At 46.5% G+C, this 24,880-nt stretch overlaps 1 protein-coding gene across 1 annotated transcript; it reads left to right on the top strand.

Moving 5' to 3' along the window:
* The first annotated feature begins 1,310 nt into the window (after positions 1-1,310).
* On the top strand, positions 1,311-20,292 carry LOC125757123 (cytochrome P450 18a1-like). Its single transcript, XM_049412271.1, has 9 exons — positions 1,311-1,505; positions 2,083-2,309; positions 3,188-3,312; positions 3,404-3,510; positions 4,216-4,517; positions 8,605-8,717; positions 10,793-11,051; positions 12,219-12,409; positions 18,395-20,292. The coding sequence occupies exons 1-9, from the start codon at positions 1,470-1,472 to the stop codon at positions 18,541-18,543; spliced, it is 1,509 nt and encodes a 502-aa protein (XP_049268228.1). The 5' UTR covers positions 1,311-1,469; the 3' UTR covers positions 18,544-20,292.
* Positions 20,293-24,880: the final 4,588 nt, after the last annotated feature.

Here is a 24,880-nt window from a genome sequence, read left to right as displayed (position 1 = left end):
TTTCGGTTGGAAGATGGACGCTGTTACGTACATGTAGTCAGGGTTGATGATCTCTGTAATTACTGCATATCGATAAGATTCTTGGCGACACTATAGGTAACGAATTGTACTCGTTCAACGCTCTGGTTCCTCTGTTCAGTAACACCGAACAATTAGTTATCATTGCCAGCAAGTTAATCATTGCTTATGCTCGCACAACTTCGGCCACTAAGCATGGCCGCTCGCGCATATTCCAGTGTTTGGCCAGATTTTCGGTACAATACTGTGTCACTGCCACGCAAAATCAACAAACGACTCTCAAGCCGCGTTGCCATCCAGCTTGAATAAACACAATATTCAAAGCCCGATGCCACTTTCCACGCTTACTCTATCGATATCTCGTAACGCCTCTCGTCTTCTTTACCAGACAGGCGCAGTACGCTTGCCGAAGTGCTAGCGAAGATGGAAAACTGCCCACAATATGGCTTTCACGAACCGAGAGGCATTTGGCAAACATGCGGAATAACTGAGAAATGGCAGTTGCACGTCCCCGGGCGACTGCTGCGGAGCTCAAAAAAGTAAACAGTCACGAAAGTCGTCCGAATATTTTCAAAAAAAAAAAAAGAACGTTCATATCGGTTCTCTGCCCCGAAAAAACTTGACGCAGAAAACCAATATAAACCTCTCCATCTCCTCACATACACACACGCACGCGTGCATGCACCGACACAAAACAACTGCGGATAACTGGTGGCAATTGTCAGAAAAGGTAAATTCCTAAGTGCAGCATAGCACCTAACGGTACCCTGTGTACAGCTGTTTCTACTTACTATTTGATTCTCAAACATTACTGAGGGTTGAGGGGAAAATACGCCAAATAAAGAAGACAACATTTTAGTGATTGCACACGTAATCGATTACGTTGAGTTTTCTGTACCGTTTACAAGTATGACTATAACAAAGCACTAGAAATTATGCGAAGGAGGTTAGTTGTTCTCCCTGACTGGTCCTTTGTTACATTTTAAGCAGCGTGTCTTGCCGTGATAACAAACACGGTTTAAACATTACGCAGCGAATCAACACGGACTCCAGGCTAAGTCACACTTCTGAAACATCTCTTAAACAAGAATTCGCCAAACACAACTTCAAAGCGACACGATAACGGTGTAAGAGTGCGTTGGGACAAGGGCCGGTTGTGACCGAAGACCCGCAAGTGCGTTCCAAGAGGCAGCGCATTCACGCCTACAAGGTCGTTATCGAGGGTTTATGGTGTTTAGTCTCCTCTCTTACAACGGAAGGACATCCGTAAGATAGCGGCCCGGTCAAGGCAAGCTACATCGACCTGCCACTTTTGTCTGTGAGCAGGATATGACGACAACGGTGAAAAACAACTTATTGATAAATGTACGCTGATCTATAGTTTCCTGTCGTGAACCTGGCTTCATAGCTGTACGTGTGAGAGTATTCGTCCTGTTCAAGCATATGTGGCGATGAACGTTGCGAGCCTCCAGCACATGATCTCATATGTGAGTAATGGAAACTATGCTATCTGGAATTCCACTGCCTCACTCATCTTTAGGGATGTCGATCGGTGTGATACGTTAAGTGCAGTTTTACTCGCATTTCGTATTTTGATCTCAAATACATGCCGCGGCCTCTCTGACTATTGCGGGTATTCATCTTCACAAATAGGTCGAGAGCAAAGTCATCACATTGGTCACTAGCGTTATACTAATGCTACGTTATGGTAAGGAGAGATTGTACAACAGCGAATGTCGGTTGAGCCAATGTTGCCACAATAGGACTGTCTTGTCTTGTTTTACTTTTGCCTTGTTTAGTTTACAGTGGTATTTCATGTCCGAGGCAGTGTGACTGACATTCCCTAACAGTGTGTGCGACTGAAGCTGGCAGTGACTATGACGACAACGGCGACAATAACAACGATAATAACGCAGATGATCAGTTATGCGTGGACATAAAGCATAACATAGGCTTTATCGACATTTACCCTAAGGAAGGCACTGCGCGCTATAGCTTTACGATTTGAATTTACACCGCAGCAGCCTGGTCACATCGTAAAAAAAAAGAACGTATCTCTTTCAGATGTTTGAATGGGGATCTGTCTGGAAGGTGTTTACTACTTCGTTGGCTATCATCATCGCTGCAGTTCTCACGATCAAGAGTTTCCGTGCGAAGAGCGTTCGTCAGAAAAACAAGCTTACGGTGCCCGGCCCAGGAGGAGTGCCAATACTTGGCTACCTTCCTTTCCTACGAACCCCCTACCATGTCACCTTCATGGAACTAAGTAAGCAGTATGGACCCATAATAAAGTAAGCACGATCTATATGACTTTTATATTGTAGTTGATAAAAGAGAAAAGTGGAGCAAATGTTTCTTATTGGCATGCGGCAGCAACATCTAAAAGGCCTAAATCGGAACGTTGCTATTGCGATACGAGCGCCTAATATTGTTGCATGGCTGACGAGTATAGATATGCAGCACTCAAAATTTTATCTTAGTTGCTATCCTTGTTTGGAATATCTTGGAATATCGAAGGCGCAAATAAATAAGAAACAAAATTTGGGAGCCAGCATTTCTTCAGCATACGCCTCTATGAGATAAACAGCAAGTGAAGGGATGCTCCTTATCCAATGTTATCAATGCTGTATATTACGTCCAAAACGAGATTGTGTGTATGTTGGGGTGACGGTAGTGAAGTTGCAACAGGCGGGATTTGGATTGAGACCCATGGACAATGTTGTAACAAAAATAGCATCACATTTCATGTATTATGACACATAGGCATCCCAAAATAAGTGACAAACGCCAAATCATTACACACATTGAGGTTTCACATTTACCATCGGTGGGTTATGACAGAACATAGATCATGGAAGTAATATGGGCACATTGAGCTTGCACATTGTTATATGGGAATCCAATGCCCGTGTTAGTAGCTGAGAGGTAGACTGTTCGTGGTTAATATTGTGGTAACAACTCATAAGGACATCAGATTAAAATTTTATCGGGCCTTTACGGATCAATATTTTCTTGCTTGAACATTTTGAAAGTGCTCACAGAAAAAGGCAACAAAGGCCGTTTACAGTAAGATATGGCCGTCTCCGGCCATGTGTAGCCGAAACTCGGACAATTCGGTAGTGATGACATTATGTACAGGATATTCTTCAAGGCACTTGAAAAATTTCAGGCTTCGGCTTGGCTGCAAGGACGTGCTGGTACTGAACGATCTCACATCCATCAAGGAGGGACTTTCAAACCCAGACGTGTTATATCGACCCAGTGATTTCATATTTCGACACCTTGGAATTGAAGGTTCGGCCGCTTCGACTGATATTTATTTTTGCCTTTATTTATTTACTTTACTTAGGACAGTTAAGATACGTTTTTTCTTTCTTGAAAACAGGTATCGCTTCAATCAACGGAGAAAAATGGCAAGTGAATCGGAGGTACTGCTTCCACGTGTTGAGAGACCTGGGTTTTGCAAGGAAATCTATGGAGAAGCACATCCAAGTAAGACTCGCTGTTTTAGCATTATACGTAGTAGTAGCTTCAGATGCAAAAGTTTATACCATATGTGCGATATAAATAAAGACTGCTGCGATGATACCTGACCCCCTCTAATGGATGCCCTGCGCTCGTCTATGGTTGATTAGATTCATCGGCGTAGCCAAGGGGGAGGGTTGAAACTCCCCGAAATGTTTCAGTTTTGCATGTGCGGTTGCGTATGTGCATATACACGCACACATACAACCGCACGCACAAACGTACCTAAATGGTAGTTGAACTCTTTCCCTCTCTCCCTTTTCACCCCCTTCCCCCACCGAAAAAAATATTTCTGGCTACGCCCCTGATTACGTTATCAAGAAATACATTCCTGCGATGCACGGGAGGTGTCATGCGGCTACATTTTTATTCACTGCATATAAATATGTCTTTCTTTTATTCGCAGCGCTACAAATGTGATGACAAAAACGACAGATGTTAGCTAATGCGAGACGAGCAATAGTGCGTGCCCCAATATATTGCCTCTATTTTCGAGAACTACGTTTTAGTGTGTTTCTGTATCTTGCTGCAGAAACATCTTCTTAGAAGATAACGCGATATTTCTCCCAAAGCTGTTTGCTATCTTAATTCTTTATCACATTCATTGAAACGTTGAAGAACAAATGATGATTCAGGTCATTAATATTTATCTTGTATTTCACCCTATGTTAGGAAGAGGTGCAGTGTTTCATGGCTGTGCTCGAATCAGGCAAGAAAGAGCCAATGCTGATCGCCCATACTCTAGCATCCAGCGTGGCCAACAACATCACAGCTCTGGTTTTCGGCGAACGCTACGACATGGGCGATCCGAAGGGTCGCTACGTTGAGAGAATGCTGAGCACGTTGCTACGCGAAGCCCACTTCTTTTCCCTCACGGATTTTCTGCCAGCACTTCGCTACGTGGCAACGCGCCTGCCAACCACGCAGTTGTACGCCATGAAGTCCGTCCTGCAAGAGCTGAGCAGATTCATCAGGTGAGCACATTTATGAGGTTCCAGCATTTCTGGTCGATTGACAAGACTGTCCACAGAAGAAAAAAAAAACAGTCTGAAGAACAACATCTGAATCAAATGACATTTCTTGTCAAAGTCAGCCCGAGAAGGTTATTCAATACCATGCGTATCGCGCCTCCTTTGCTCACACTTTCTTGCGACGTCTTTTTCTCGGTAACAACAGATGGATGGATGGATGGATGCTTACGAGCGTCCCCTTTATAAAGGGGCGATGGACATGTGCGCCACCAGGCTCGACAAAAACAAAAAGAAAATGCTTTTTTTTAAAGATGGCCTAATGCGTTGTCTACTTCGCTTAAATCGATCTTACTATAGAAAAACCAAAAACAAATGAACAGCCCTGCTCTCTGCCGCTTACGGCAGCATGACCTTATTTTTTCCGCTATTTATTTTTGTCAGTTCTCACTAATTTTCTCCGACTAATAATCTAAAGGTATCTTATTTCTATCGGGGACGTGTCCCGCTTTCCATTGTTGTCGCTAATACCAAAACATATACCAGGGTGAATATCTCCACATTCAGTCAGAGCATGCTCCGTCGTTTCCTTAGTTTCGCCACTGCACGTACATTTTTCTTCTTTATATAATGTCGCTTTATAACTACTCGTTCTAAGGCAACCCAACCTCGCTTCAAACAGTAAAGCGCTTCCCCTTAAATTATCATAACATGCCTCCCTCCTTATTTCGTTTTTGCCCTTTCGGTAGTTACACTCAGACACGTTTTTTTTTTGTTTGCATCGCTGCTATTCAATAAATGCTCTCCGCCGCTCTGACTTTTCGCTTAACGCACTTGATTGTCATATCGCTTACACTGCCAGCCGTATGCTTGCTGGTGAGTATCCTAGTTCTTTTTCTCCACTATGGATCAACGCTCTTCCTACATAAATACCGGAACGCCTTATCTGCCCATCTACTGTCATATTCCTTAGCCTCTCTTCGAACCTTATACTGGTATGAACTTCCCTCACCTCAAAACTTGTCCATCTCATATCGCCCTTTACAGCCTCATTAGTCGTCTTCCCGTGAGCGCCAAACACGAGGCGTTTCACAGTTCTTTGATTCACATCAGGTATTGATTGCACCACTGACTTCATGCACACCACCTGGCTCTTAAATGTAATTCCCGAAACCATTACACCTTTCCACAGACCTCGAAACGCCTCGTACCTATTGTATCCCCATAAATCTTTATCCCCCAATCTTCGACCTGAAATCACCACCTGTCATTTCACAGCACTGCTTTTCTGCAGCGTAGCCGCTTGGATATTGCTGGGTCCTGCTGACTGCAACGTTGATGAAATATGGCGCACAACATTCTGTTGTAGAGGCATATATACTACTGCACGATCGATAGGGCCCAAAACCAATTCACAAAAAATAACTGTTCGTGAAGTTTGTCATTTTTTAACACGAAAGTGTTTTATGCCGAGGTCAACCAAGACTTTCATGACGTATTTCCGTCACGGAAATACGTCAGCAAAATGAACTCCATCAAATGGCAAAGAAAAAAACTATAAGAAAAAAGTTACACTGAGAGGAGTCGAAACCATAACCTCTTGGTCCGCGCCGATGGCTGGCGGGCGATTAGCTCACTTAGCCTCCGCCAAACACATAGCGGAGGCTACATGAACGCGCCTTTTCTCTTTCACACTTTCCTCTCACAGTGCTCTTGGATGGATGGATGGATGGATGCTATGAGCGTCCCCTTTATACTGTGGAACCTCGGTGATGCGATCACAGCTCATACGAGTTCCGGGTCATACGAATTTTTCCTTCGTCCCGGCCAAGACCCATTGGCGTGTAACGTAATGGAGTACGGTTGTTGCGAACCGATTTTCACCCAGCGACGTTTGATACGAACGTACGCTACCACCTAGGTACGGAGAGGTGCTGTCCGCGCTGTCGCGGAAGACGCGCCAAGCACGTGCGAGTGCGGGAACACAAGCGTGGGCATGCGCGCCGCACCGCCAAATTGTGAGAATTGCGGGGTAAGAAAAACACTTTTCTAAAGGTGGACGAGGACCGGAAGAAGGCGAGGAGGTCTTGGCGAACGAGTCAGGCCTCACAAGGTCAACATGCGCGACCGTTGAGGTCGCACTTGTGCGGGCACGGTCGTAAATCTCCCAAAAATCATCCCCAACACCTCCGCGATAACAAAATCATAACACAGGACCGTGGTTCTGTAATTTTGTGGCCTTGATCCATCGCGTCAAAGCGCTTCTTGTGTTAGATTTGCTGCAGTACTTCGGTGTCATGCAAAAAAGCATACTAAAAAATTTAGAAGGGGCTACTGCTTTCGCGGGTCACAACGCACCTGGTACGGTACGGAGAACTTTATTTAAAGATCCGGAGAAGTGCCAGCCCTTAGGGTGACACCGCGGGCCGCTCCCGCGTGGGGACAGTTAGACCTAGCCTAACCTGCTTCATTAATTAAATACGCGCGTACGGGCCGCATACTTACGAGTGCTGGTATGATTGTTGACATCTAAAAACTTAACTGACAACATTCGGGGTTCTTCCTGACGTTGCTGCGGCCCTGAAAAACAATAAATGAAGACGTACTCCGGCTTTCTTTTGTCGCATGCCTATTTTCCATGCTTTCTGGTGATACGGATTTCGGATGATACGAATATTTTTGGTGGTCCCGTGAGATTCGTATCACAGAGATTTCACTGTAATGGGGCGGTGATATGCGTGCCACCAGTCTCGAAAAAAAAAAAAAGAAAGACGCGCCGTTGCTACGACCGTCCCATTCAGCGCGTTTCCAATAGAAGTGTAATTTCGTCCACGCTTTAACAAACCGTGAGGTGGTGGCTTTAGCCCAAGCCTCGCTCACAGCATCCATCCATGTCGGAAAACTGCGCTCCGACGCTCACCTGTCTTTCGCACTGCGTTCCCCACTCACCTGGGAGAATTAACGGCCAGGCTAGAGGGGAGACACTACGCGCGTAACGTTTATATTCGCGTTTCACTACGCTTTGAAGGAGTTCGTATCGAGTATCAGTGTTTATTATGTGCTTCATGATGCCATATTTGCGCGGGATTCACCATATGCGGTATCCAGGTATATCTTGACAACTTCAGCTACCGCAAGGAATAAATCATGATCATGAGGGTTAGTCGTCGGTACGGAAATGTGCCACTAGGCGTCAACGTGGGTGCGTCCACATCAGGCGGTGCTATATCTGCCAAACAACAGTAGACATTGTACAAGCTCTCATACACCGATGTACTATAAACAATCAATTACTTCTGTGACGACACGTTTCACTTTCGTGTTATACCGATTCCTATGACAGAGGAATCAGCCATCTTTTTTAGGGGCGAAGCTCCTTATAGCATCACCTGGTTGGTCGTCGCTCCATCCGGCGTTCCCCCGCCATCGCGTCTCCCGTATCCTTCAAGAGATGGCGCTGTCCCATAGAGATGCGTGCAAACTGCAGTTGGATGACTATATACTAGACAGCGCTGTCCCATAGAGATGTGTGCAATATGTGCGCAAAAAAAAAAGAAAAAAAAAGCAGCGGCACCCTGCACGCTAGATGGCGTGCAGTAATCAAAGCGGCGTATCGCTTTGATTACTGCTCGGCGAAACCATTGAACATTTCACGGTGTAACCATGATTGCTTCAGGAGCTTCGCCCAAGCTCTTCATCATTCACCCGTGGATACGCTGTAATTTTTTTTATTTTTATTCTTGCACCTCATGTCGGTCTCAGTCTGTGTCAGGTTGAGGCGGAAGAAAGAAAGTGACACAAAGTGCTCAGTGTGACGGCAGCTTCTCGTTGTATGTTGTTTTGTTAGGAAGGCACGCTACGCTGGTATGATGCATATAATAATGCCGCAGTGCGCTGTTCTGGTACTCAACAGTAATACCGTGCCGTCAACAAGGTGCGGAAGTCAGTACAGTGTTCTGTTTGTGCCTTGTACCTTCTAAACGTGTGCAGCTTGCAATTAGTGCAAGAGACAGAAAGATTCGCTTTGTTTATGGTTGCTACCAATATCCATCTGAACAGAAAATTCGAGTAATCTGTGTGTCGTCTGTTACAGAAAGGAAGTGCATGAACGCGAAAGTTGTATGGAGGAACACATGGACAAGGATTTCATAGACGGATACTTGAGGAAGATTGATGAAGATAAAGGAAAAGGTTCTAAATTTACTCGTAAGTTCAGATTGTGATTTCCATAGGTGACGTTGACTGAGATGGCGAGAAATTGTCGAACACGGAATTTCGCTGGAGCCAAGGTTTCGGCGAGGCGGCTTGTTTTCGTCGGGGAAGCAACTGCATTCCTTACTATGGTTGAAGACTTGGGCGTGTTGGTAAAGCATGACTGTATATTGTATAGCGCGACTAACTGACGGGACACAAGAACGATGCACACACAACATAGCGCTTTGTTGTGTGTGCATCTTCTTTGTGTCCTGTCCATTATAGTTGTGTCCCGTCGATTAGTTGCGCTTACTACCTACAGTCATGCATTCCTTAGCGGAGTTTTTATTGACGCCTTGCTCCCCTCCCCCAACCACGGAGGTGGAGGAGGAGAAGAATGAGCTTGTGCGCAAAGAAAGAAAAAGAAAGATGGGGGAGTGGTCGCTTAGATATAGATCGCTAGGGTGGGCGGTGCAAATGGAGGACCGGTGTTGTGCAATAATGGCGACCAAAAAAACAGGGGGGGGGGGGGCATGCTTTCGCCAATTTTGCAGAAAACAGTGCCATTGTTGCAGAAACAGTGCAGAAAACAGTGCCACTTCACCTAAAGTCCCTAGATTATTCCCTTTTTGCCTAAGTACCGACAACTGCCTCCTCTCCCGGCCTCTCTTACCCGTAGCCGGCGTCTGCCGCCATGTTCTTCCTAACTTGGAAGATTTACAAAGCCACGTACGTCTAAGTACATTAACCACGCACCTTTCAGCGAACAATATGCGAACGCGACGCGCCTTTCTCCTCCCGCTAATCGCTCGTGATTAGTGAGCGGGGGACGCGTTGCACCAGGTGAGGGAACAGCGTTAGGAAGAACGTGGCTACCGAAAACGAGCCTTAGGCAATGAGAGTCGTTGGTGGTGCTTCGATTGTTGTTGGTACTTTGCAAGGAAGAGAAAAAAATCTAGGAACTTTGACTTCACCGAGTGGGCAAGGACTTAAAGTGAATTAAAATATCGCGGTAAGCACGGTTAGGAAATAAAAAAAAAAACTTGTGCCTTGTTGAGTGACATCATTTGATAAGAAAAAAAAAGTTTCGAACAGGGCGTACACTACATTATCTGCGGGGTTTTTTGTGTTTTTGTTGCTGTAGGGCAAGTGATCGGTCGATTACATATTTTCTTGCCTATTCACCTGAAGTATTTCGACATCTCCGGGTTTCAGAAGAAATATCTCGTCCAGTTTTCTTCTAAGTATACAGTACACAAACGTGCACAAATTGTTTTATTACACTTAATGTAAGACGAGAAAGGTCGACCTCTAATCACATGACTTCTATTTCATTATGCTGAAAAAAAAAATTGTCTTCATGTTGATGGTCGAGATAGGTTCGATGCGAACGAAGGGCCCTTGTTGAAAATGACTACAGCAAAGCGTTCCAAGCCAAGACACGTTTGTGGAAGGATAGAGGCTTGCATCGATGAAAGGTAGCTGAACTAGAAATGCAGCTGGAGTCAGCGTTTTGACTAATTGATGGGGTTGAAGCTCCCAAAACCACAATGTGATTATGAGAAATGCCGTGAGGAGGGCTACGGAAATTTCTACCACTTGGGGTTTTTTAACATCCATGTAATTGTAAGCACACGGGCCTCTAGAATTTCGCCTCAAACGATATGCGGCCGCCGCGGCCGGGATTCAATCCCGCGACCTTCGGGTCAGCAGACAAGCAGCATAACCGCTACGCCACCGCGGAGGGTAACGCTTCGACAAGGGAACGTTTCTTCGTGAAAGCGGCAAAGCTGCTAAATAAAGCAGATGCCACTCGGATGAAAACAACTCTTCTAGCAGAAACTTTGGCAGCAACGACTTCCCTTGTTCAACGGCTTTTCATCATCAGAAAGCAAGCCGCTGCTAATGAAGAGAAGATTTAGATACATCCATGGTCTATAGCCACTATAACGTGGCCTCAGCAAGCACGGAATCGGGCTGACTGGCGAAACATTGGGAAAGGCTATTGCCCTGTGGTGGGCGCAGTCAGGCTGATGATGATGGTCTCTAGCAAACTATAGCGTTTGAGAACAAGAGTTTCCCCGCAGTTGCAACGCTCGTGGGCAGCACAGTCAACTTCTACAGCGCAGCTACCAACACCGTGCGAAGCGCAGTCCTGTGGAACCTGTACATAGCGGCCAGCGACCCGGACGGTCAGCAAGCACGCATACAGCGAGAAATTGACGCAGCAATTGGACGCAAGGGGGCGCCCGCCTGGGAAGACAGGCGCCGCACGCCTTTCGCAATGGCGTGCATCCTGGAGGCGCTCCGCTGGAGGACCACGGCTCCTCTCGGCCTGCAGAGGGCGTAAGTGCATCGATGGAAACAATGTTAAATTGTGGCGCCAGTGTACGTGCATAGCTGTGTCAGCTAAAGTGTCAGCGCTCGGGGATACCGATCTGCGTCCTTGCAGAAATGTAGTAATGGGACAGTTGCAACACTCAGGGGGGAGAGAAATAATTAAGTAGGGTGGTGAGCCATAAAAGCGATTAGTTGGATACGTTCCGCTGTAGGAGCGTAACAAAATAATGAAGAAATTATATACTCGCTTAACTCGTGCATGTGCGCAGACAGATGCAAGGAAAAGTATGAAAAAGCGAGCGTTTCTAAGTGGTCTGCTGAGTGACACCTTTCCCAAGCAGCCGCATATAGGAGCAATATGTTACACTTCTTTCAACATCTAATCACGTTCTAGCGATGTTGAAGAACCGACCACTGTGGATATATAAATCCTGATTGCACTTTAAACACTGTTTAGCGATGTCAAACGAAAACCGGAACAGTGCTCATTATGGCTGACCTACACAACCTTTGAGTCCGTGTTGTAGACACCGTCCAGCAGTGTCTACAACAACGTTTGTCGTGCACACGAAGAATAATGCAGTCTTTGGAGTTTGTAATGAGAATGAAATCGCAAACGCCTATAGCCTTTCCGGGACGAAGTTTTTATCGTGAGCCATATTTTAAACATTGCTGACAGTTTATACTTTCCTTTGGCATTGTCAGTACGTTTAGCACATCGGGCATTGTGGAGCTTCCTGCATTCAAAGTATCGCGAATAATGTGAATTTAACCCATGTTGTGGGGTGCACGAAATAATCGAAAATTCAGGGAAATGTCGATCAGATGCAGGCCAGCTTGCTGCTAATCTAGCATGGAGATAAGGTTTCTGACAACCATGTTAGATAGAACTAAGCAAGTTGTATTCAAGCCATGCCGAAGAGTTTTCGTTAGCGCATTTAGCCTGTCGTAAAATCCTCAACCGACGATTTAACATTGGGTTACGAAATTTTCTGTGCTCATTTAAGCTAAGGGGAACTATGGTTCAGCGCAAAAGTAGGTGACCGAGTTCGTTATCTTTTCCGAGATCAACAATTAAATTGTTGCATAGTTGGCACGTCGACTTCTTTTTCGCTTATATAAGCGACACGCATTCTGCACAACATATTGACAACTGCAACTCGAATTACACAGCGCAGGCCGTGACACGGAAATCTGCGGATATCAAGTCCCTGCCGGCACAATGGTGGTTGCAAACTTGTGGGGTCTTCACAACAATCCTGCCTACTGGCCCGAGCCATCCAAGTATGATCCCACGCGATTTCTCAATGATGACGGCACTGAGGTGGATGAGAAGCCAGCGGCGTTTCTTCCTTTTGGAACTGGTGAGGCCATAGCATGAATGATATCCCATAAAATAATTCTTATACTTATATTAGCTGCGTTTCTTATAGGGCCCCTAAACCACTCCGAGTTCAAAGAGCTGGAAGCGGTTAGATTCTCACTACCCTTCCAACAAGCGTTATTTCCTGTTCACCCCTTTGTACTTCAAGAAACACGCGTACCATGTCAGCACTAAGCATTGAGCCTATCAGAATTTCTCGCTTTTCGGCTACACGCTGTTATCTCGGCTTGCACAGCCGACCCCCCCCCCCCCCAAAAAAAAAAAACGAAAAAAAAAAACATGGTTGATCCCTCCGCCGTAGGAATCGGTTTAACACGAAAGTAAAACGTGTCCTTACAGAAGTAAGTGAATGCTTACTGTACATTGACATGAGAGAGTTTGCACAATGTCTATTGGTGTTTGACAGATATAGCACCGTTTAATGTGGATGCACCCACGTTGATGCTTGGTGGTACATCTCGATCCCGACGACTAACGTCCATGATCAGTGATTAAAGAAACCCTTGTGTAACTGTAGTAGTTAACGTTGAGAGCGTAATCAGAAAAAGCGGTGCACCAGGCAGAAGAGGGTCGCTGATTGGACGCAGAACTTGGGCCAAGCTCGCCATCCAGCGGCATGTTAAATGGACCCTGAAACGGTTTTAACGAGTTTGTATAAACGCATTGAGCCCGCAATGCAAGTGCTAAGAATCATTTGAAGACCGATTTAAGCTCTCTGCGTCAACTGTGTAATTTATTACAAGACTGTAAACATGTGAATCGCTACAGATCGCAGCGGCTCAGCCGAACGAGTTTTCAACTTCTCGCGCCTTTTACACGTAGGATTGTTCCAATACACGTAGCACCCAGTGACCGATCTGATTGGATATGTCCAGCCCACGTCATTGAACCTCCTGTGCGCAGCGAGCGTCGCCTGCCTGTGTTGCAACGTGCTCCGTGTTGACGTGAGCTGAGCGAGTGTTTAGCTCGAGGTTTCTTTTTTTTTAGACACAATGAATTGCCCTGGCTGTGTTGTGTACCACATGTCTAGCAATTGGTGACTCGTAAAGCTGCGACATTGTCTAATGTTTGTGAGGCATTTGGTGAGCGGAATTGCTTCGGCTCGTCGCTGCAATGAGCGTCGCGCTCTCGCTATCCGGTCAACTCCACGATCCACGTGTCTGCAACTGTAACATCACCCCTGAAAACACAACCACACTGCCCGAGTTTACACTCATCGATGATCGTTCTTGAATTCTTTTTGTTTGTCCGCATCGCATGCTTCTGCAGGTTGTCGCCGTACAGGAGAATAAAATAAGATTGGCTAGTAGTGCGGCGGCACCTGTCGGAGCAGATATCAACCACTCCGCGAGTTTCGTCTCTGTTGCCAGACGGCGTGCTGCTGGGCGCACTGGGCCTCCGAGATTGCGCGCAACCTGTCGGCGCGCAGTATCGGAGGCCATGACTGGGCGAAGCTCAAACCGTCGAGTGCGCTCATGAGAGCGCTGCAGTGGCCAGAGATACCAGCGTGTATCATGATTTGAGGAGGCAAGGCAGTGGTGAGAAGAAGGGTATGGATATAATTGTCCGTAGCGGCCTTGGTACATGGTGCGTCGCTTAACTTGTGGTGCGAATGATTTGATGATGCTGTAGCCTAAACGCTGACAAAACTTCTTAAAAAACCGTTTCAGGGTCCCTTTAAAGAATTACTGAACACCACGGCATGACTAGAGGGCAACGGAACGCGCGGCGTGTCTCCCCTGTAGCCCGGCCGCGATTTTTCTTGGGGCGACCGTAAGCAGAGAACGCGGTGCTACAGCCAGGCGAGTATGGAGAAAGAAAAAATCACAGCATATCCACGGAGTGAATGATGACGAGTGGGCGAAGCTGCGGATGTTCATCGGTAAACCGTGAATCTTCCGTGAATTCTGCCCAGTACATCATCACCGACGTGTGATCGGGCGCGTTTATACTAAAGGTTCGACGAGAGTTATGACGACTTGCAGCTCACTTTAATTTTACATGTACGCTGTGAATTTTCATTGTTTAGAAAACCATTGCTTTAGAAAACATCTGGCGTCTTTCGTTAAGCAGCTGGCGTCTCTTCGTTTTGCTTTAGAAACATCTGGCGTTCTTTCGTTTTGCTTTTAGAAAACACCTGGCGTCTTTCGTTGGTTTATTTCATCAATCAACGGCGTTTTGAGAGAGAAATGAACTTTATTTTTTGACCAGGCTCTTGGTACTTGAGCCCTAAGGTGGGTGGCCTCCTCAGTCCAGGTAGCCATGGCTCGCTGCCGCCGCCCGAGCCCTGTTCACCAATCGTAGCTGGTTGTCAGGGTCTTGCGTCACCAGCAGAGCCTCCCACTGGTCTTCTAGTTCTTTCTCTATGTCTGCGCCTTCCTCTGCGTTTCCGCTTGGGGGTGATGACGGTGGTACGTCCGGATTGTTCGAGCAGTCCAGCACCATGTGGCGCAGGGTGTTGCGCGTGTCCGGTGGGCAAAACTTGCAGTCCCGCCTGTAAGTCCCTGGATACATTGCGTGCATCAATGTTCCGTGCGGGTAAGTTCCGGCCTGGAGTCTTCTCCAGGTCACCGCTTGCTCTCTACTCAGACTCTTGTGTGCCGGCGGGTACCGCTTCCTCTGCTTCCTGTAATGCGCCAAAATATCTGAATACTTCTTCGGTATGCGTTCATCCTCGTTGTGACAGCTATCGGTACGTGTTCTCTGCGTGTCGGAGATGGCTCGGCGCGCATGATCTCGAGCCGCAGCGTGCGCCGCCTGGTTCCCCGCGAGAGACTCGTGTCCCGGTGTCCAGAGGATGGTGGTTTCTTCCACCTTCGTGCTCTTTAATACATGGAGTGCTGCGTTTCCGATCCTTCCGTTCATGTACCTTCTGCACGCTTCTTGCGAATCCGTGATCACGGTAGCCCGCGTCTTCTTGCGTGTAGCGATGGCTAGGGCTATGCCCAACTCTTCCGCTGTGCTTGCATCCTTGGCACGTATGGATGTTGCTGTCAGTTCTTGACCGTTTTCGTCGACCACGCTGATTGCAAAACGGTCATTTGTAATGTAAGCCGCTGCGTCCGTGTACCTCACGTCTTCTTCATTGCTGTTGGTGCGTTTTAGTGTTTCCTTTAGCAGTTGTATCCTAGCGTGTCTTCTTCCCTTGTCGTACTCAGGATGCATGTTTCTTGGTATATTGCTTATGTATAGGTTGTTTCTGATCTCGTGCGGGATACGCTGAGGAACGTGCATGCCATCTTCGACTTGATAACCTAGATCTTGAAGTAGGGCTCTACCCGTATTCGTCAGCTTCAGTCTCTCCAGATGGTTGACATTGTGCGCTTCCACGAGCTCTTCCCATGTGTTGTGCACTCCCATTTTAAGCAGCTTTTCCGTGGATGTGGAGGGCGACAGGCCCATGGCAATCTTGTGGGCTTTTCTGATTAGAGTGTTTATTTTAATCCGTTGACTGTTCTTCATGTCTACGTATGGGGTCCCGTACGTGATAATGCTTGTGATCAGCGCTTGTATAATTTTCGTGCAATCTTCTTCTTTGAGTCCGTGACTTTTGCTAGTCACTCTTTTGATCAGATGGCTAACTTGTAGCACGGTTTTCTGAATCCTGTAGCACGGTTTTCGGAGTCCCAGGATACGAAGCGTTGAAACCTGAGGAATTATGACGCCTCCTACCTTCACTTCCGGGTCTCGTGTCTGCTGCGGTTGTCGGCCTCTTGTGCGCTTTCTTAACACTAGGAGCTCAGACTTTTCTGGTGCGCACGTCAGTCCACATGCTTCCAGGTATCTTTCTGTTCTGTCAGCCGCTTCTTGCAGAGCATCTTGCTGTTGGCCTGTGGATCCTCCCGTAGTCCAGATGGTGAGGTCGTCAGCATATATTGCATGGCCAATCCCTTCTATTTCTTTCAGTTCCTTTGGTAAGGAGCTCATCGCCAGATTGAATAACGTTGGAGAGATAACGGAGCCCTGTGGCGTACACCTCGGCGGTATTTCAAACTTCTCGGAGCGCAAGTCGCCTATTCCCACTGTGGCTGTCCTCTCTTTCAGAAAAGCTCTTATGTAGTTATACACCTTTTCTCCGCAGTTATAGACGTTCAGGTGTTGCAGTATGGCTTCGTGCGACACGTTGTCAAAAGCCCCTTTCACGTCTAGTGCGAGGATGGCTCTCTGGGTGTGCGTGTCCAGTTTGTCGATAACTTTTTCCTTGATCTGCAGTAAGACTCACCTGTCCACGGCGTTTTGAACAAAATTTTTATTGTTTAATCACGCACAGGAGAAATCTCACCTGGCACTACCTTGGAGGTAAACAATGGCTGCTAATGGGAATGAGAGACAGAAGTCGGCTTTTAGCTAACACTTACACTTCTACTTCTACTAACGTTTCCTACTGGAACATGCCAATGGCTGCTAATGGGGAATGAGAGACAGAAGAATTCGGCTTTTAGTTAACGCGCACGCTGCGAATTTTTATTGTTCAACAACGCACAGGAAAAATCTCCCACCGGCACCACCTTGGAGGTCAAGATCTGGTACTAGCGTTACGACTGGTTACGCATTACGACTACGAGGGACGAACGGGTGCCGCTTTAAGGAGCTTCGCCCCTAAAAAAAATGCAGGCGAGGCAGGCGCGCGTCGCAGAGCTATTTTTGGTATGGATGGACGCTATGAGCGAGGCCGATGCTTGGGCGAAGCTCGCCACCTCGCGGTGTGTTAAGGCGGTGAAAAAATTGCACTTCTCCCATTGGAAACGCGCCGAATGGGGGCGTACGCATACCAACGTCGCGTTGCAGAAGCTAACCGCGTATGCCACGGTCATAATGCATTACTTCATTTATCGCTCCCAGAGGACGACACCACCCCGCCGACCAAGAGCACTGTGAGAGGAAAGTGTGAGATAAAAGGCGCGTTTGTAGAGGCTCCAGAGTGTGACACCGTGGCGCAGTCCAATAAAGAAAGAAAAAGAGACCGTGGCGCAGTGGATAGCGTGCCCGGCATCTGATGTCGCGGGCCGAGAGGCCGTGGGTTCGACTCCCGTTAACGGAACTTATTTCTTGCTTTGCTATATGATCGTGTGCATTTTTTCGACTTCATTTCCGTGACGAAAATACGTCACTGATAACTTGGTGGACCCCGGCATAAAAGACATTCGTGTTACAAAAAAAAAAAAGAAGTGGATTAAGTTGATAGAGCACGATAGTCATGCGAGATCCAGGGCAGAACGGGCGTGCTGCTGCATGGCAAAGCCGTATAGGAGGCAAGTCACAACCGATGTTCCTCGTATATGAACAAATCAAGAGCTTATTTCCTCATGACGTCACATGAACATACTGATAGCGTCACGTATTGCGCCCAAAAGGCTGGTTACGACAGGAGAAAAATAACGTGTTTGTTCTTTGTGTCTTCAGAAGCTTTTGCGGTCCCTTTAAACGATGCCGTAATGTTCCAGCGAGAAAATGCTCACGCCACTGAACATTGCGAAACATTAAAAGCAGCCAGCTGAACGCGATAGCTTAACGTTATGCAAGGCAAAAAAGTATGCATTTGTTGGCAACTGTCACATACGGCTTACGGTGTCAGTTGCGTAAGGTACCTGTGGATGCCTGCGAGTTTTTGCCGAGACGCTTTTTTATGTCGGCGAGCCTCACGAAGTGCGCAGCAGCGGTTACCTAAGTGATTATGTCAACAGCGCGTCGTGGAATAATTCGTCTGCAGAAAGATGACATCGCGATTGAGTCAAACGCTAAAAATTCGAAAATATAAAAGCTGGATATGATTAATTAGCTCATTGTATTTCAGCGCACGTCACACCTTAACAGTTGTGAAAACGCGGCACCGATTAATTGATTACTGAGACTTACAATCCTTTTCGCACGCAGAACCATTCAGAATTGGGAGATGAGGTCAGAAAGGTTTTCTGGTCTAGACGTTTACATTTCTATTCTCGTCGTGTCATTGCTTCGTTTGCAGGGAGGAGACAGTGCCCGGGTGAAACCTTGGCCCTGATGGAAGTCTTCCTGTACGTGGTTACAACACTTCAGAGGTTCAGGGTGCTTCCAGAAGGAAGGCAAAACCATCTCCCTCGTCACTGCGCCCGCTGTAATCTCTGTGGCGAATGACACGCAAAAACTGCGTTTTATACCAAGATGATGTTGCCGCGTGCTTACGAGCGATTATTACTCATAGATACTAGCATTTATGTCAATATGACCCAGCAAACTGATGGACGTTTGTATTGAGATTTGATGGCACCAATAGACAAGAAAAAGCTATTTGGATGTACCATTATATCTGCTTTCTATGGAGGCGAAAATGCTTGAGATCCGTGCACTTAGGTTTAGGTGCACGTTAAAGAACTCAGGTGGTCGAAATTTCCGGATCCCTCTACTACGGCGTCCCCCATAATCATATCGTGGTTTTGGGACGTTAAACCCCAGCAATTATTATTATTACATCTGCTGCGAAAATGGCGTCGAGAAAGGACGAGAGAGAAAAAGGCAAAGGAAACAAGTTAACTATGTTGTACCCGGTTTGCTACCCTGCGCGAGGCGAGGGGGAAGGGGAGAAAAAGAATAGAGAAATGGCGTCGATGCACGCCAAGATGCGAAGCAGGTGTCAAGCCTTGAAGAAACGGTACCGAGAACCTTGCACAGTTCTAAGTCTTCGGTGGTGTTGGACGAGCACAATTTAACATTTCTTAGTAAAACAACTCGCCAAAAAAAGAGTAATGCGACAACTGTAGCTTTTGGCGTTGTTTGATAAGTTTTGACATTTGGAGTACAATAATTTTATGAGACGTCATTTGTTTCGATGCGGTGACCTGGAGAGAGAGAGGAGTACGTAGGTTTATTGAAAGAGAAAGGTATTAAAAGTGGCATCGTGAACATTAATAAGCATATAGCCATTAAAAACGTTTGCTCAATAAAATGTTCAGGGCTATTACGTCTCTAAACAAAACAATGATACCACTGTTGGCGGTGGGCGACAGAGTCAGCGACTTGGCTCCCACTCTTGTTTCATGTGCAAACACCTTTCCTTGTATCTCGTTAGGTGTGGACACTAAGATCGCCTATTTCAGAGAGATAAAGTTGTGGGTTCGCATAAAAAAAGCATCCTATTGTATCCTCTTTTCCGCGCTGAAACAGGCAATGTGAACATACGCCGACCGCTGTAATGTAAGGGATAACAGGACAGCAAATTGACTTGTGTAAATGCCACTTAAAAGATCGTGAGAAACGTCGAGAGGTCAACTGGGGTAGCCAACTGCCTCTTAACAATCTTTTGTCCTGCCTCTAATAGTACGGATGGCATAAGATTTTATGGTTTCACTGCCTCATCTGCATGCGCTGATGAGGCAGCGGCCCCTCGTATTTGCACGAAACCAAACACCCAGGGCACCCATCGTGAATGGCGGCTTGTTGCGACAATGTGCGACATTTGAACTATAAACTCAAAGCATTTGAACTATAAACAATAGCATTTCTATTGATGAATACCCGCAGTGACAGGTTCTAAAGTAAGGCAAACGCAACTCAAGGGTTGGTAGTTCTGCCACCCGGATCTGCTGACGCATTGCAGATGCCAGTTGAAGTTTGCGCAGCAAGAAAAAAGGAATATCTCTTGCAATTCTCCACTCGCGCTAACGCAGGCGCTAAAGACAAACAGCCATAACATTTTATGGGTACGTTGAACTGGCTCCAGCATTCTTTGCCAACGTCTTCTGCTCCATTTGCCTTCAAAGTATGTCCTATCTCAAGACGCGTGTGAAGATAAATGGCAGCGACGTACACACTCAATCATACAAGTGTTGTCGACTTGACGTTTCTGTAACAAAGGTGGCTGCCCCCCCCCTCCTGCCCCCCTCTCCTCCCACTGCTATGGAATAAAGCGTTATCTACAAAACCTCACAGGTAGCTATTTCGTGGCGCAAACAGCCCGAAAAGACAACGAAAAATGTGCGCCGGTTTTGTGCGATGACCTGACAACACACCTGCGGTTATTGGACATGCGCTTTCTGCTCTGGAAATGTTATTTTCGGGGTGTACTATTGCCTTCCCTGACATGCAGAGTGTTCAGACCCCGGAATCATGTCTTACTTGAAGAAAGGTACGTGTGATTCAGATGAGACGGAAAGACAAGGTTACGGGGACTAAGTTTGTGCTTTTAAATAACAAGAAACTAGAACAACTGAGTAGAGAAGCGCTTCCCGAAAACAAAGAGGCCATTTGTTTCTGAGTTGATTCGGAGGCATGACAGGCCTTGACTACACCGCGGTATGTCTAAAGCACGGAACCTACTTGCCAGTCTTATATATACGAATTGTAGTGGGCTCTGGGGTAGCCGTTTCAAGCAACTGAGCTTCAATTTAGAGGTAATGTAAACCTCATTAAAGTTAATGATGCATAGCGAAGCATTTATTTAAAGCATGAGATTCGATGAAGTTCGCATTGTGCGAGTAATATTGAATTAACTATGCAGAGTGAATTGTCAATATAAAGAATATCAATAGACACATGAACAGCCAGGAATTGTGCGCTCTCAGTGGGCCTTCACTGAACTAAGGATATACCTACACTGTAAAATATGTATGTTAAATAACGTTAAATTTATAGGCTTTTTTTGTTTTACCTACATATAATTTCTTGGATATAGGAGGAATGTATACCCGGTTTTTCAAATGAGCAGGATAACATAGGCCTGCTTTTACACACGCTAAGCTAAAGCGAAAAAGGGCAGGTCGACTACATAATCAAAAGTGCTTATAAGGCGGCTGTGACTACCTGTAAACACACCAACCGGAAAATTACTCGAGCTCGGCGTGCACAATACGTACGCCGAGCTAAAGGCGGCAGTTCTCATATCCGAGAGAAGCCATCTAAGCGGGACACGGTCAAGCAGAGAGATCCTGACAAGGGTAGGTATCCCACCATATCCCCAAAACTTAGAGGAGCTGGTAAGCGTTCCAGATACCATACGTCGCATCATTTCGGTAGCGCCTTTACCGAAAAATATGACTAGAGAAGAAGACACAAGAAGAAGAGAAGAAAGAATCAAGTGGCTTAAGAAACAATTAAAAGCAAAGACAAACGTCATATACGTTGACGCTGGGCGAAATGAGTAGCAACAGCAATTGACTGGAATATGAAGACGGTCACGAGCGCCTCTCTATATACCTTTCCAATTGCGAAGGCAGAGTCCTTTGCCATAGCCTTGGCCATTAGAGAGCAAGGACATAGAGAAGTACAGCAATCATGGTCTCACACACCTAAGAAGTGTACCGACTTAATATGAACGGACCCGCAAAAATGATTAAATTGATGGGACAAAACTTAGTCAAGAGGCACGGGCTAATCTGGTACCCAGCCCACGCTGGCCTGGAGGGGAATGAGAGAGCAGGCGCTTTAGCTCGAGATCTGAAAAACCGAGCATAGCGTCAGCCTCCCACAACCGAACCTCACTTAATGACTCCAAAAGACATTCTCGCTCACTGGCGGAGCACACGACAAAAATATAGCGTCCCCCATAAATCCCTTCAAGGGGAAGACGCTACGGACCTCCGCAAGGTACATATATCCTACGTTGTGCCATGAACGCTTGTCCGTGGTGCGGTAGTTTGCTAACTTTATACCACATCTCTTGGAAGTGTGGCCGAAAGCCAGATAATTTAAAAGCATTTTAGGGAAAAATTTTGTAACCAGTTTGGAGCAGTGGGAGGCACAACTCGCCAGCTCGGACCCATAAGTGCAATTAGCACTTATGAGTCACGTTTGGAGCCAGAGACTCGAGTTTCCTCGAGATGGTCTGCCGATTCAGGTGCCTCAGATTGTCCGATGGCGAAACAGGCACAAATCAAGGATGTTCGAGTCAACCCCCGCAAGAATGTCTTGGCCATCGATGTTATACACCAGGCATCTCTGCTTGCTCTGACCAGGGTCACAGACTTCGACGGTATGAAGGTTCGAGCTCACCTTCCACTTAACAAGGACATGGTGGTAGGCGTCATATACGATGTCGACATCTCCATTCCTTGTGGCGACCTTCCAATGCTCATCAAGGAAGTTAGTGATCATAGCAACATAGTCTAAGTCTCACGTCTGGGCAACTCGCGTTGCGTAAAGATTGTCTTCAAAGGTGACATATTGCCATCCCACGTGAAGGTGGGACACTTTCGTCACGTGGTCCGTCCATTTACACCAAGACCACTCCAGTGCCGTAAATGTCAAAAAATGGGTCACGTGAGCGGAGTTTGCAGAAACGTGGCGATTTGCCCCCGCTGTGCAGAGCCACACAATGCGGAATTCTGCCGAGCAACTGCCCTGAAGTGTACCAACTGCCATGGATCACACGAAGCCTCATCAAGGGACTGTCCATTGGTGAAAAAGGAATGGAGCGTCATGAAACAGATGGTACGGGACGGCTCAACGCACAAAGAGGCCGCTGATGTGGTGAGAAATAGACAACGACGCTCGCGTCGGCGACGAAGGTCTAAGGCTACTGCTGCCCAATCTGGACGGACAACGCGATCTCCTACTCCGACAGACCATCAGACTTCTCTGAAGCGACAGCTACCACCAATGCCGCCAACACCACCGCCCACTGCATCACAATCGGAGAGCCGGAAAGACGCAGAGGCTTTGAAAGCGGCGGCGGATGTCGCGTGGCCCTCACTGCCACCACTGCGCAGTCATAAAGAGCCGATGCAGAATGTCCCGCAATGTACATCATCGTCCACGGATGACTGCCACGACAAGAACCTACAAGTCCTCGCCGTGGTGAGGTCTCTCATGACCACGATGCGCACCCTCCTCAACGGAATGACAACTCCGTCAGCCCGATGTGCTCTGCAAGTTCTGGATTCCTTGGAGCCAGTCCTTGCAAGCCTTTTTTAACGCCTACTTCTAGACAACCGCAGAGGAAGCGATGTCAAATATTTCTCGGTTGTGACTATCTGTGTGTGTGCGGTGAACACTGTGCGCGTATTACTTGTTCCCTCTTTCCTCCTTGCTCTCTCTATTCTTTTTTCTCCCCTTCCCCCTTCCCCCGTGTAGGGTAGCAAACCGGGTGCAACCTGGTTAACCTCCCTGCCTTTCCTTCGCTTTTATCTCTATGAGTCACGTTGGGAGAGCGGCGGAAGCCAGTGGGGCCCTGGACTTGGGACCCAATCCAACATACTTCAAAGTATGTTCAAAGTACGTTTTCCTACCCCTTGCCTTAAAAAAACGTTTTCTTCATAGCGAATTCTGGTCGTCATTGGGAACAAAGCATGCACTACTTTGTTATCTGAACTCGGTTCTAGGGAGAGAGTTGGCCTGCCGCCACACCACGGACAGACGTCCTGGCATAGCGTAGGTCTGGATGCATTTCTAAACCATAGCCACCATAGCATAAACTTTAAAAAGGAGCAGTGGGAAGCTCATCTCGCCAGCTCGACCCCGGAAACGCAATTCGCGCTCCTAGATCAGGTCCACCGGGAGGCGAAAGCCAGTGGAGCCCTGAACCTAGGGAACCACCAAATTAGCTCTTGAATTCCCTTTTACCCCCTTCCCTGAAACAAAGTTTCTTCCTCCAGAGAGAGAAAACTTCTGTATGATAACAGGAAAATCATTAAAAGAAAAAAATTGTATGCAAATACAAAAAACCTGTTTTTAAGAAGCTATATCAGAAGCAAAAAAATCTCTGTAGAAGTAGAAAAAAGCAATAACTGACAATATATGCAAAATTAGTGCGAAATGGAAAACAGAAGAGAGACAAGAACACAACTGTTATGTCACCGAATTTGCCATGCATTTTCTTTTTCCCATAAAATTTTTTTGCATCGTATACTGAGGTTCGCCGAATGAAGTAGGCTCCATCATTGAGGTAGATAGCCTTTGAGAAATCAGATAGCCATGTGGTGATGTAGAAGGTATCAGTAACGGAAGGGACACAACACCTTTATTCATCTAACCATGAAAGAGAGTTTACATGCGTAAAATAAAAGTTTTGAATTTCAAGTAAGACAGCTTTGTCACAGGCAGATGACTTTTAATCCAGAAATTATAAGTATTTTAAGCCAGAAATAACTGAAGACACATGTCGAGATTTGAGACTTTTGAACAATCTCGAGAAAAATTGATAAGCTTCATGTAGCAGTTCACTTACATTTAAAAAGAAAGCAGACTGTTAATGTGCCAACATTTACAAACTTGGCCTTTTTTAGCGAAATGAACTGCAAAAATATAGAAGGTAAAAAAGGAAAAAGTTGAGATAATGGTGACAATTTGAAGCGAACAAAGCTCAAACAAGGGAAGTGTGCAAATATTTCAATATAACGGCACATAATTTATTTAAAAAAAAGCATTTCTGTCGAACATTGACCCCTACCAAGGTCACGAGAACCGCAGAAGAGGGCAAATGCCCCTGTCGAAACGTAGGCTTCAACGTAAGCCTTATCACCCGCTGCTCTCCACTAATCAC

The sequence above is a fragment of the Rhipicephalus sanguineus genome, chromosome 2 (assembly GCF_013339695.2).
Source record: "Rhipicephalus sanguineus isolate Rsan-2018 chromosome 2, BIME_Rsan_1.4, whole genome shotgun sequence".
In the NCBI taxonomy this organism is placed as follows: domain Eukaryota; kingdom Metazoa; phylum Arthropoda; class Arachnida; order Ixodida; family Ixodidae; genus Rhipicephalus; species Rhipicephalus sanguineus.
Note: the sequence above shows the minus strand (reverse complement) of the source record. Positions and strands in the feature narration are given on the sequence as shown.

Excerpts from the sequence above, each read along its gene's own strand:
- LOC125757123 (XM_049412271.1), top strand. The coding sequence starts at position 1,470 with ATGAACGTTGCGAGCCTCCAGCACATGATCTCATAT. Across the intron at positions 3,313-3,403 it reads TCGACACCTTGGAATTGAAG|GTATCGCTTCAATCAACGGA; the intron begins GTTCGGCCGCTT and ends TCTTGAAAACAG. Across the intron at positions 3,511-4,215 it reads CTATGGAGAAGCACATCCAA|GAAGAGGTGCAGTGTTTCAT; the intron begins GTAAGACTCGCT and ends ACCCTATGTTAG.